Source organism: Argentina silus (genome assembly GCF_951799395.1).
Source record: "Argentina silus genome assembly, chromosome: 3".
Lineage (NCBI taxonomy): Eukaryota > Metazoa > Chordata > Actinopteri > Argentiniformes > Argentinidae > Argentina > Argentina silus.
In genome coordinates, this window is record NC_139657.1 from 8,494,702 (window position 1) to 8,507,201 (window position 12,500).

The 12,500-nt window shown below is 47.5% G+C and overlaps 1 protein-coding gene across 1 annotated transcript in view; it reads right to left on the bottom strand.

Annotated features, from left to right (window-relative positions):
- LOC310801650 (voltage-dependent calcium channel subunit alpha-2/delta-1-like) overlaps positions 1–12,500 on the bottom strand; it is a gene marked incomplete at both ends in the record, with an annotated part of 72,010 nt that overhangs the window by 11,521 nt on the left and 47,989 nt on the right. Inside the window, 11 exons of the mRNA XM_083665717.1 lie at positions 448–486; positions 594–661; positions 855–941; positions 1,841–1,944; positions 2,891–2,953; positions 3,623–3,704; positions 4,860–4,951; positions 5,220–5,280; positions 9,603–9,741; positions 10,176–10,247; positions 10,827–10,883. Coding sequence (XP_083521843.1) covers positions 448–486; positions 594–661; positions 855–941; positions 1,841–1,944; positions 2,891–2,953; positions 3,623–3,704; positions 4,860–4,951; positions 5,220–5,280; positions 9,603–9,741; positions 10,176–10,247; positions 10,827–10,883 — 864 coding nt within the window. The remainder of the gene's footprint in view (positions 1–447; positions 487–593; positions 662–854; positions 942–1,840; positions 1,945–2,890; positions 2,954–3,622; positions 3,705–4,859; positions 4,952–5,219; positions 5,281–9,602; positions 9,742–10,175; positions 10,248–10,826; positions 10,884–12,500) is intronic.

Genomic DNA, 12,500 nt, shown 5'->3' on the forward strand with positions numbered 1-12,500 from the left:
ACAAAACATAACAGGCAGTATTCTTCAGTCAAGAATGCATCTGACGTCTCACAACGTGTGTTGTGTGTGTGTGTGTGTGTGTGTGTGCGCGCGCGTGTGTGTGTGTGTGTACCTTTGTGTGTCTGTGTGTGTGTGTGTGTGTCTACCTTTGTGTGTGTGTGTGTGTGTGTGTGTGTGTGTGTTGGTGTGTGTGTGTACCTTTGTGTGTGTGTGTGTGTTGGTGTATATGTGTGTGTGTGTTGGTGTGTGTGTGTGTGCATGTGTGTGTGTGTGTGTGTGTGTGTCTACCTTTGTGTGTGTATATATGTGTGTGAGTGTGTCTGTGTGTTGGTGTGTGTGTGTACCTTTGTGTGTGTGTGTGTGTGTGTGTGTGTTGGTGTGTGTGTGTACCTTTGTGTGTGTGTGTGTGTGTGTGTGTGTATGCGTGATTGAGTTGTGTGGTCAAACCTTATCGTTCTTCAGACAGCCACAGATCTCCTCCTTGCACTGCAGGGATCAAACAATCCATTTCAATCTCCTACAGATGACCGCATGTACTGCACAGTATATGTGAGCAAAGATACAGTATCATTTGATGTTTCTTATATACTTACGTTCTCTTTGATGGTAGCGTTCATAAAACTGTTCATCCAGTCTGTGACGTTGAGTTTGACCCCCACCACTGCAGGAAAACACAAATAGAACTGAACAAAAACATCTAGGATCCATCAGAGCCTTTTTCAACAACCTCTGAAATTGAAGTCATAGGGCATTGTGTGGGCATCCAGGGTTCACAGGTAGTGTGTGAGAGTGTGTGTGTGTGTGTGTGTGAGAGAGAGAGAGAGAGAGAGAGAGAGAGAGAGGGAGAGACTCACCAGCAGGTTTGAGCTTGACTCCATCGATGGTGAGGTCTACAGCCTTGCTCACCAGAATACCAGACTCATACCCGGACTCCCTGCTCTCTGCACCCGAGGGAGGGAGGGAGGCAGGGAGGGAGGGAGGGGGAGAGTGAGAGAGAGAGCAGAGGAGAACAAACAACAGAGTGAACATACTCAGACAAAAAAGGTCACGTCAAACAAACTAGAGAAACAATGACAATAGACCTTATATTCGTACGCTGCCTGATATAACGACAACTATTTTGGGGTGTGTCGCTTCATCGTCTGACACAAAATGGTTTCCAGCGAATTCCATGAAGCATTCGTGTTGTTAATAGGTACGGAAGCTGCATGTCCTGTACTGTATGTTTCTGGGTCATGTCGTTCGACTTAGTGCAGACGCCACAGGCATGTAATACTGTTGTACAGAGAGACTGGAGAACAGAGCTGTATGTATGCTCAGGAGAGTCTGGCCTGCTGTACTGTACCCCTGGTATCTGCTAGAGATATTAGTGTCAGCGTACAGGGAGGGAGGGGGAGAGGGAAAGAGAGAGAGAGACAGAGAGAGAGAGAGAGAGAGAGGGAGTGAAGAGGTAGGAAAACGAGTGGTAGCAGAGTGAGAGAGAGAGAGAGAGAGAGAGAGAGAGAGAGGGGTGAAGGAGGAGTAGATATTGGAAAGGGGTAGAAGAGGGTGAGAGAGACTGAGGGGGGGGGGGGCTCTTAGTTCTGATCTTAGCCAGTAGAGCGGGACGTCCCATGAGAGAGAGAGAAGGGGGTTTGGTGCCAGACCACACTGAAGAGGCACGCACAGACGCACGCACACACACACACACACACACACACACACACACACACACACACACACACACATACACACACACACACACACTGCCACACACACACACACACACACACACACACACACACACACACACACACTGCCGCACACACACACACACGTATAGTAAGGTCTCATAACCTACTGTTGAAATATGGGGCAGTGAAGATGTATATGTCGTTGTCCAGGGTCCTCTTATAGAAGCTAGACTCGTACGTTTCAGCATTCTCTGTCCACTCCTCCCCAGCACTGAAACACACACACACACACACACACACACACACACACACACACACACACACACACACACACACACACACACACAAAAGCCAAATATTGGTCATCAAAATAACAGTCACACCCAAAGCAGTGGACATATATATATATATATATAAATAAAACCACATTGTTTTAACGTCTCTCTTTCATCTATTTGTCTCTGATAAGACATCATATTTCATCCAGGAGGTACAGCATGTCTGGTGTAGAACACAGTTCAGGAACATAGAAATAGAGAGCTGAATCGGGAGAGTGTATGAGTTCCACAGAGCATTCCTCTCTGGACCATGACTATTTCTACGTGTGTCCGACGGTTCGTCCGTAGAGTACAGCAAAGTACGTCAACATAGACGGACGGATGAAGCGTGAGAGAGTGCGTTCGTAAGTTCCTCAGCACTGAGCACGCGTCTAGGCCACGACTGTGTGTTGAAGGCTTCTGTCTGTAGAGTACAGCAAAATACGTACCGAGAGAGAGAGTGTGTCTGGAAGTTCAACCAGCACACTAGACTATGTCTCTAGTGGGCTTTGGGCTACATGTACTGGCCTGCTGTACTGGAGCTAATTTCGTAACAACCTACGGTATCCTCCGTGTTAATAACCCTAACCCTAACCCTAACCCTGACCCTAACCCTAACCAACAGATCGAGACCAAAACTCTCTCTCTCTCTGAAAGTGCAGTAGGACACGTGGTACTGATATCTCTTACGACGACCTCATCTGCCCACAAGTTATATACGATACACCTCAGAACTCCAATGACATCTACCTTCATTTCAGAGCCACCACTCAGCTTAACGTAACACTCTCGAGCATAGACCACTGTCTCCCTCTCTGTGGATGAAACAATGGTGAGATCCCCCCCCCTCCCCCGGTGCTATATTGCAGCCCTGATGGACACGGAGAAAGATGAGCGTACCTTCTGGGAAAGACACGTGTGATCCCTCCATCTGTGGCGACAAACCTGGCCAGGACTTCACCCCTGAGAACACACAGCGCACAGGAACCAATCAGAGCTCAATATCAGGGGGGGGGGACATGTCAACCAATCGGAGTGTCAGAGTGAGGAGTGTGTCTGTGTGTGTGTGTGTGTGTGTGTGTGTGTGTGTGTGTGCAACATGGTCTTACTTTACTACTTTTGAGAACAAATTGTTGTATTCCCTGAGAGTCTTTTATATCCTAATCCTGAACAGATATCCCTGTTCCAGTGTGAGATTCTTTCTGTGTGTGTGTGTGTGTGTGTGTGTGTGTGTGTGTGTGTGTGTGTGTGTGTGTGTGTGCGCCCAGCCCCATGAAGGGCATATTGTACAAGATGATTTCTGACACGCACACATGCCAGACAGAGGAATGCACATTGATTCAATTACTCTGAATCTCCTCAGAAAGCACTATGGGCTTGACATGGCTTGGCATGGCTTGGCATGGCTTGGCATGGCCTGGCATTACTGGGCGTGATACGTTCTCGCAGCCGTTCTTTCATCATGTTTTATTGGTAACACACAGCCAAGACTCCCACAGCGAGAAGACAGCAGAATGTAACAATGCGCTGAATACACGCTACTGTCAGTTAGCTGATGTCTCTTCAAGGACATCATGTCTGTAGGGCAAGTCAACGTCTGTTGTCCAAGAGAAGTGTTACAGTACAACTCACAGCGTCTGCTCTTTCCACACTTTGACCAGGTCTGCGGTCAGTCCTGCATCCAGTATCAGCCTGCTGACCAGACTCACATTGCCTAGAGAGAGAGAGAGAGAGAGAGAGAGAGAGAGAGAGAGAGAGAGAGAGAGAGAGAGAGAGAGAGAGAGAGGAGGGAGAGGGAGAGGGAGAGAGAGAGAGAGAGATAGATAGATAGAGATTGAGAAAGGGAGATGGTGTTTCACCCTGGACCCACACACCCCCTGGGAGTACTGCATCATAAAAGCATGCCGGTGAGTCATTGTTCATATATATATATGTGTGTGTGTGTGTGTGTGTGTGTGTGTGTGTGTGTGTGTATGCATGTGTGTATGCATCAGCACACGGGGGAGATTCCCATGGAGAGTCCCAGGAGAACCCTATCACACACCCTTCATATATGAACACTTCTACTGTATACTTCATTGACATTAGTGGGCTGATACTGAATGTATAAAACTGTAAAAAACAAACAAAAAAATGCATCGTAGAATCATAGGACGCCTATCACATTAAGAAGCCTACGACCTTGGACTGTCCAGATCCATTAGATGATGATGGTGAGAGACAGAAGGTGTGGTGTCCATGAGAGGATTATAAATGACAACACAATGAGTCATTCTGTAGTATGACAGCATCGGGATTCTGGGAAACGAGTCGATCAAGCTGAGGTCACCTCTCTTAGACCAGACTAATCAAATGACTAACTCCCGCTCTGTGACCTTCAGCAGATAACCACTGAACAACGTGACAGTGCAGTGTCGGGAAAGCCTCCTGACTCACACACACACACACACACACACAGACACACAGACACACACACAGACACACACACACAGACACACACACAGACACACACACAGACACACGCACACACGCACGCACACACACACACACACACACACACACACACACACACACACACACACACACACACACACACACACACACACACACAGACACACACACACACACACACACACACACACACACAGGAGATAAGCTGGGCTTGTGCACTTACAGTGTGCTGGGCTAATGGAGGGCGTAATGATCTAACCGTGGTAGCATTACTGATACAGTAATGACACTGTATTGATTGAGGAATGGGTGATCTTTTTGACCTTGGCCAGATCACAGGACCATATAAGATGCAGGAGGGCTCTTCTCAGCCAACCGACCCGTTGCAACACAGGTCGTTGTGTATAAAGAGACTCACATGAATCAGGCGTGTTCCTGTCGATGTACTGGTTGAAGTCCAGCAAGAACTGCGTGGTGTTGTCGGTCAGCTTCAGGTCTTTGCAGTAGTCCCTGTGAAAACGACAGACCTCACGTCTAACATACCTCACATATCTCTCGTATTCACTCCGTGTCAGTACGTACTGTGTCAGTACATCATGAAACATCCCATTGTGTCTTGAGCAGGAGGTACTAGATTATGTATCCCATTCACGGCCAATCTTGAGCTTTGAATAATGGAGTAGGCTTAACAGCTCCACATGGTAGCTGCTGCTCTTCAGATTTAGGTATTGTCTTCTTTCAACTGACATCTCTCTGTCATTTGCCGGGGCCCACTTACCTGGGAGCGATGAACGTGTGGCCGAACTCATCAAACTTCTCCAGCTGGATCGTCTCCATGGCTGCGGAAGACACGAAACACCTTTAGAACCTCAACGTGGACTTGGCTGTTGTTTCGACTGAACTTCAGAACCTCAACACAAACTCGACTGTTGTCAGACTGAACTTCAAAACCTCAACATGGACTCAACTGCTGTCAGACTGAACTTCAGAACCTTAACATGGACTCAGCTGTTGTTCGACTGAACTTCAGAACTTCAACATGGACTCAACTGTTATCCAATGTAAGGATAAAAATGCCAAGCAAAATGGCATATATTACAACTGTTACTCAACTGAACTTCAGCACCTCAACATTGACTCAACTGTTTTTCAACAGAACTTCAGAACTCACTACACCTACACTGACATATACAGAATGTAGTCCTACTGGAGTCATGCTACCCAGAGTATCGAGTTTTCTTCAACCTCCCTGTTGACCCTCACTGTCAAACCTTATCTCCAGAACACGGCCATCCTTCAACTGGCTCTCACTTAGGCCTACTGGCAGCCTGTCCTTGTGGGTGGGTGTTGACAACCCTTTGACACGGTCAGAGGCCTGCTTCAACTCAACCACAGCCTAACTGGTGATGGGGCCATAGGCATAGACACATGGTGGTGGACACTTCACATGGAGAACATCCACTAAATCACACAATCGTACACACACACACACACACACACACGCACACACACACACACACACACCCACACACACACACACACACACACACACACAATGTTGGGCAGGTATGAGGTGCTGGGTGGAGGTAGAGCGAGGGTGTGGCTGATAGAGAGATGAAGGTACTATTGAACAAGAGAACAAGAGACTGAGGAGTACTTGCCTGTGTCCCCTGTGGTGACCCCAGAGAGAGAGAGAGAGAGAGAGAGAGAGAGAGAGAGAGAGAGAGAGAGAGAGAGGGAGAGAGGGAGAGAGAGAGAGAGAGAAGGGAAAGAGGAGAGGAAGAGGGATTGTGAGAAAGCGTAAGAGCAAATCCATCGGCTTTACCGCATGTTGACACACAAGCCCTGTACAAATGCACGGGTTTAATAAATCATGTCCCAGTAAATGGTGAAGTCGCGAAAAAGAAAGGAACTTTCTGGAAGCGTAGTTCTCTTATCCACTCAGAATGACCCTCACATCCTTGAGATAAATACACATACTCTCTACAGCAACGTCTACACAACGTCAGAAGTGAAACATACAGGCATGCAAAACAGACATGCAGGGAAGAGTGAGTTACAGAACAATAAGAGGGTAGATTCACATTCACTCTTCTGGCACTTGTATCATGCTTGACGTGCACTGGTTTTGGGTTTCATTCTGTTCATTCGTACGGCATCGACGATCGTAAAAAGCATCAATCCGTGTCCATAACTGTGTCTCTATAAAACAAGACATCGTGAGGAAAAACATGTTAATACAATCTATGTACGGTCCAAATGGAGCGGTCTGTGAAACCTATCACGACTGGTCTTCTATCAGAGAGGGGGGTCATCACTATCTGGTACATCATCAAAAGAGTGTCAAGCCCTATAAAAGATGACCGACAGATCGTGTGTAACTCCTCTCCAAAAGACTGGGGCGGGGAGGGTCTCTGTTCACAGATGGTCTTCCTATTATCTCCTCTCTTTCTGACTGCACCCCCCCCCCCTCTCTCTCTCTATCTCTCTTTATCTGCATGCTTCACATCTGTCTATTTCTCTGTTTCTCTCCTCAATTGTCTCATTTTATGCTTGTTTCTTGTGGCTGGTGCAGTATCAGTTTCTCCTCTCTGTGTTACTGCCTAACCCCCCCCCCCCCCCCCCCACTCTCTGTGTCACTGCCTAACCCCCCCACTCTCTGTGTTACTACCCAACCCCCCCCCCACTCTCTGTGTCACTGCCTAACCCCCCCACTCTCTGTGTTACTACCCAACCCCCCCCCCACTCTATGTGTCACTGCCTAAGCCGGTCTTGACATCCTCTCTAACACTCTAAAGGTGTGTCGGAACCCCCTGCGGGCTGCTTTCAGGGGGGGGTTAACACCCAGAACCATGGAGAGGGGTTGTAGAGTCCTAGAACCACTTCCAGGGAGTTGACCTAGGACCACCAGGAGGTCCGGTACAGACCTGCCTGAGGATATGAGGCTAGCAAGTTAGTTTAGGCTAGCAAGTTAGTTTAGGCTAGCAAGTTAGTTTGTTTTGAAATCTCTTTAAACTCATTTTTATCGACTAGCCTTTCATTCTGTCCTTACAGAACAAGTGTTGTGTTTTACTGTTTTCTACTTAGATTGTTTCTTTGCATTTCCATATCTGTTTCATCTGCACATTCGTAAAGCACTTTGTAACCCTGTTTTAAAAAAGGTTGTATATACATAACGTTTATTATTAATATTATTATTACAGTAGGGGGGTTTCTTTAAAGACCCGGTTCCGACGCAGAACCTGACCCGACTCTGCAGAGAGCTGTGGAGTCTCTCGTTAGCGCACCACTACACAACGTGGCAGATCGTGTTTCTCTCTTTAACGAGCCTGTAAAAGTTCAGACAGTCTCTATGGCGTTCTGACAGAGTCTTTATGGCACCGTGGAAACGATGCAGAGACAGAGACATCTCTTCAGAACAGTCACTCAAAGCATCATCTGCTGGGATAACAGCTCAATCACACTTTTATGGTTTATGGCAAAGCATCAAAGCTGTATGTCAATTCCTTTATCTGTTGCTGTTTATGCTGCTTACTGCCGCTGTATGTATGTGTCTATCCATCTCCCCGCCCATCCATCCATCCTCATCCACATCGATCCATGCATATCTTAACGTCATCCATCTATCGCCCATAAAACCATCCATCCATATCCACATCGATCCATGCATCTCTTAACGTCATCCATCGCCCATAAAACCATCCATCCATCCATCCGTACATCATCATCATCATCATCATCATCATCATCATCATGCAAACAGTACATGACCATGCTGACACAAAAAACAGAGATGACGGACACAGTGTACTGTAACACATCACAAAGACGAGGGGTAAAACCAGAGAATACACCAGAGAGTACTTGCCCCACGATGCTGGAAGGATCCAAGAGACAGGGCAAGAGAGAGAGAGAGAGAGAGAGAGAGAGAGAGAGGAGAGGACAGAGGGGATATTGAATATCAAGGGAGAGTCGGAGAAAGTACACAGATGAGTGCGTGTTTTTGTGAGGGTTTGCAGAGGTGTATTTCCTCAGGAAACAGGAGACTATCTGCAGACTATCTCCCTAATCTCCCTACGAGCCAGGCTGGCTTGTGCGACCAGGTTTGCACGAGGCTTACAATACTGACTGTGCTTTACTTACACACAAACAGATGTGCATGACTCATGTCCTGAGCAACAATTAGCACCCATACACCTCCTATATCTGCTGTTTCAACCTGTGTAATTCACTTCCAGTCAAAATAGCGGGTGTCCATATCACAGTGGGAGAGAAGGAGAGAGAGAGAGAGGAAAGAAAACAGACCGAGAGAAAATAACAAAATGGGATGGACGGGGGGGGGGGGGGGGGGGGAGGAGGAGGAGAGGAGAGAGGGAGATATACGGAGGTGTAGACAGATTTACGGTCCGGAGAGAAAGGCTCCAGAGAAGAGTCAGGCTGTGTAGCGTAACATTCTTCCCTACCCTGTGACTCTGAGAGAGAGGGAGAGAGAGAGGGAGAGAGACAGAGAGAGAGAGAGAGAGAGAGAGAGAGAGAGAGAACAAGAACGAGAACGAGAAAAAGGAGGAGGACTCCCTGTGGAGAGAGCCACGAAACTGAGGAAAAAGGGAAGGGTAAAAAGAGAGAGAGGGAGGCACTGTAAGACGGATAGAGGGAGGAGGAGGAGGAGGAGGAGGAGGAGGAGGAGGGGGAGAAGGCAGGATCAAAAGGCTGGCTATGGCTGTGGAAGAGCCTGTTGCATGTGAGGGAGGATAGGCCACCGACCAACAGGTCGCTCTTTAAAGGAACATGACCACTGAGACCCTCTGATCTGACAGCCCAATCGCTAGGGAGGAACCCCTCTAAAGACGTGTAACTCATTCCCCAGAGGGCAAAGGCTACAGCCAATAAGAGTGTATCGGCAGCAGGAAGCCATCAGGGGCCCCCAACAACCAGAGGTCTGATTGGTGGGTTTGCTAGAGTGCATCTGTAAAGGGAGATCCCATTGATGGGTTCGTTAGAGAGCATCTGTAACACAAGATCTGATTGGTGGGTTCGTTTGAGTGCATCTGTAATGGGAGATCCGATTGGTGCGTATGTCAGAGTGCATCTGTGACGAGAGATCTGATTGGTGTGTTCAGTACAGCGTGCGAATAGGTGATGAGGATGACTGCGCACTCACACATGGCTTGTTTGATGGTGTCTCCCAGTTTGGCCTGGATGAAGTGCTCGCTGTACTTTGGCAGGACCAGGGCCAAGCTGTAGTCCGTCCCATTGACAGGTGCCCAGGTGTAGGTCCTGAAACCTCTGTCTATGTACCGCTGTCAGGGAACACAGAAGCATCGTGCAATGTGACCAATTTGGAACGTTTCTACGAATTAATAAGAATGAAATAACACTGTGCCAGAGGTTCTGTTGGAGATACAGTTTGATGTCCACTAGATTTTCACTAGACGTTCACTAGACGTTCACTAGATGTCCACTAGACGTTCACTAGACGTTCACTAGATGTTCACTAGATGTTCACTAGATCACAGTTTTCTTGTAGGCGTGGTGTGGTGCAGGGGAGGCTGGTGGAGGTAGAAATCGGAGGACGGGCCTCATTGTAATGCACGGAATGGAATGAGGAACGGTATCAACCACGTATGTTTTGATATCATTCCTCATTCCCTTCCATCCATGACAATGAGCCCCCGTCCTCCGATTTCTACCTCCGGCGGCCTCCCCCGGTGTGGTGGGATGTTCCCTCTCTCACCTCATCCTGGGTTTTCACCAGAGTCTCTAGAGACTGCTCACCAGGGTCCCCATCTATCATGATTCTCCTGATCTATACACACAGAGGAAGGAACAGGGGGAGAGAGGGGGGGGGGGGTTAGAGAGAGAGAGAGAGAGAGAGAGAGAGGGAGTTAAAACTAACTCCAAATGTAACACGACAGGTCGGTGATATCAGTGTCAGTCATGAGAAGGGGTGTTTTGTCATTACGGGGGGGGGAGGGGGAGAGGAGGTTGATCTTTCTGTCAGTTCTCTCTAAGGCTCTCCCGCTAACAACCCAGAACATTTCACATCTGCACACCAGAGGGAGCGGGAAAAAAAATGATAACACCTAGATTGGTAGCACATACATAGGCTACGCAGCACACACCACCAGAGACCGAGAGAGAGAGAGAGAGAGAGAGAGAGAGAGAGGCAGAGGAAAAGTGCCGGTATGTTCCATCGAGTATTCTCTGCCCTTCTAAACATTTGCTCTCGTTTCCTGTCAGAGACGGTGAGTAAATCACACACACAGACTGACCAAGAAAGCTTTACGAGGAGTAGGAGACAGCCAACACCTGTGTGTGTGTGTGTGTGTGTGTGTGTGTGTGTGTGTGTGTGTGCGTGTGTGTGTGTGTATGTGTGTGTGTGTACCTCCACTTTCATGTCATTCTCCAGCTCAGCATCCAGGAAGTCCAATGTGACAGGCTCCTGGAATTTAGGGTTCTGAAGGAAGGAGATTAAGTTTAATCTGGGGAATACTGTACACATGCACATGCACACAGCGACATATGGATATGAATCATTCCAATCCAAAAGAACAGGAATAAATCCTAACTAACTAGTGGAACACAGAGCTATTTGAGATACTTGTCTACGGTATGATCTCATATCAGTCAACTTCATATCAAGCCCTCTGAAGCCTGTTGAGTTGTTCCAGTAACAGGTAATGAAATGCAGCAGACTGTGTAACTGTGTGTGTTTTTTAAGTAAGTAATGGGTTCTCACCATGGCACAAAGCCAGAGAAACAAAACACTGCTCCTAACCAGCCTCCGTACCGGGGGAATAGTCTATAATTTTATAATACTACGAAGATACAGAGACCGATTCTGGTCAGCAGGACCCATGCCAGTCAGGTCCAAAAAATTTCCTCAAGTTAACGACTGGCTGGCATGTATTTTACAACTGTTGTGCACCACATCACAGCCAGGGGAGGATGGCGGAGGCAGACATCGGAGGACGGGCCTCATTGTAATGCATGGAATGGGATGAGGAATGGGAATACTATACACCATGGGAATACCATTCCTCGTTCCGTTCCATGCATTACAATGCGCCCGCCCTCCAATTATTCTTTTGTTTTACCTCCACCAGCCTCCAGTGATCCCAGCGTGTATCAAACGTGATACAAACTGACATTAGACCTTGTTAATGTCCTCTCTGTAAAACCCTAGACGTTTCAGTGGGTTTATGGAGGTATACCGTGGTGGTAGTAATATGGTACTTCTCTATTAAAGCGTCCAGGAAATGTATGGAATCTGATATGCCGGCCCCTAAGAAAATCCCCCCCCCCCCCCCCCCCCTTTTAAACTTTAGACCAATAGACCTTTGGAGAAGTTCATTACACTCCCATACAAAAGTGAGATGGCGAAGAGAGGAACTATAGGTACGAAGACACTGAAGTGTGCTTGTCAGTTGTCTTAAATGTCATCTCCTCCTTCATTTGCCTATATCTGCTCTGGTATGACAGAACGAGAAAGTGAACGAGAGAGAGAGAGAGAGAGAGAAGGAGAGAGAGAGGAGAGAATGGATATCTGTACAGTACGGATACCGTTCGACAAACAAGGTGGTGAGGTCAGCCGCTTACATCGTTCGGTCAGCAAAAAGAAAGGAGGTGAGGAATGCATGATGTCACAGATGAAGAGGAGGAGGAAGAGGAGGAGGAGGAGGAGCATCTCAGCATGCAAAAGAACATAAACAAACAAACAAACAAACAAATGAGTAAGAGATGCATCGTAAGAAACAGAAATATACAAAAAATATCAAAAATATACTCAGCAAAAAAGAGAATGACACAGCAGGGTGAGAGACAGAGAAAGAGAGAGAGAGAAAGATCAGATGAGCTTGGGTGAAAGAACAAAAGACTTGTGTGAGTGGGAGAAGAGGTGGGGGCGGGGGGCGGGGGGCGGGGGGTGGAGGGCGGGAGGCGAGATCAACCATCATCAATCTCTGAATGTAACGAGGGAGAATTGCTATGATGAATATGAAATGGATTCTCTGTACACACATAATCAAACACAGACAGAAACAGAAACAAGGCGGACAAA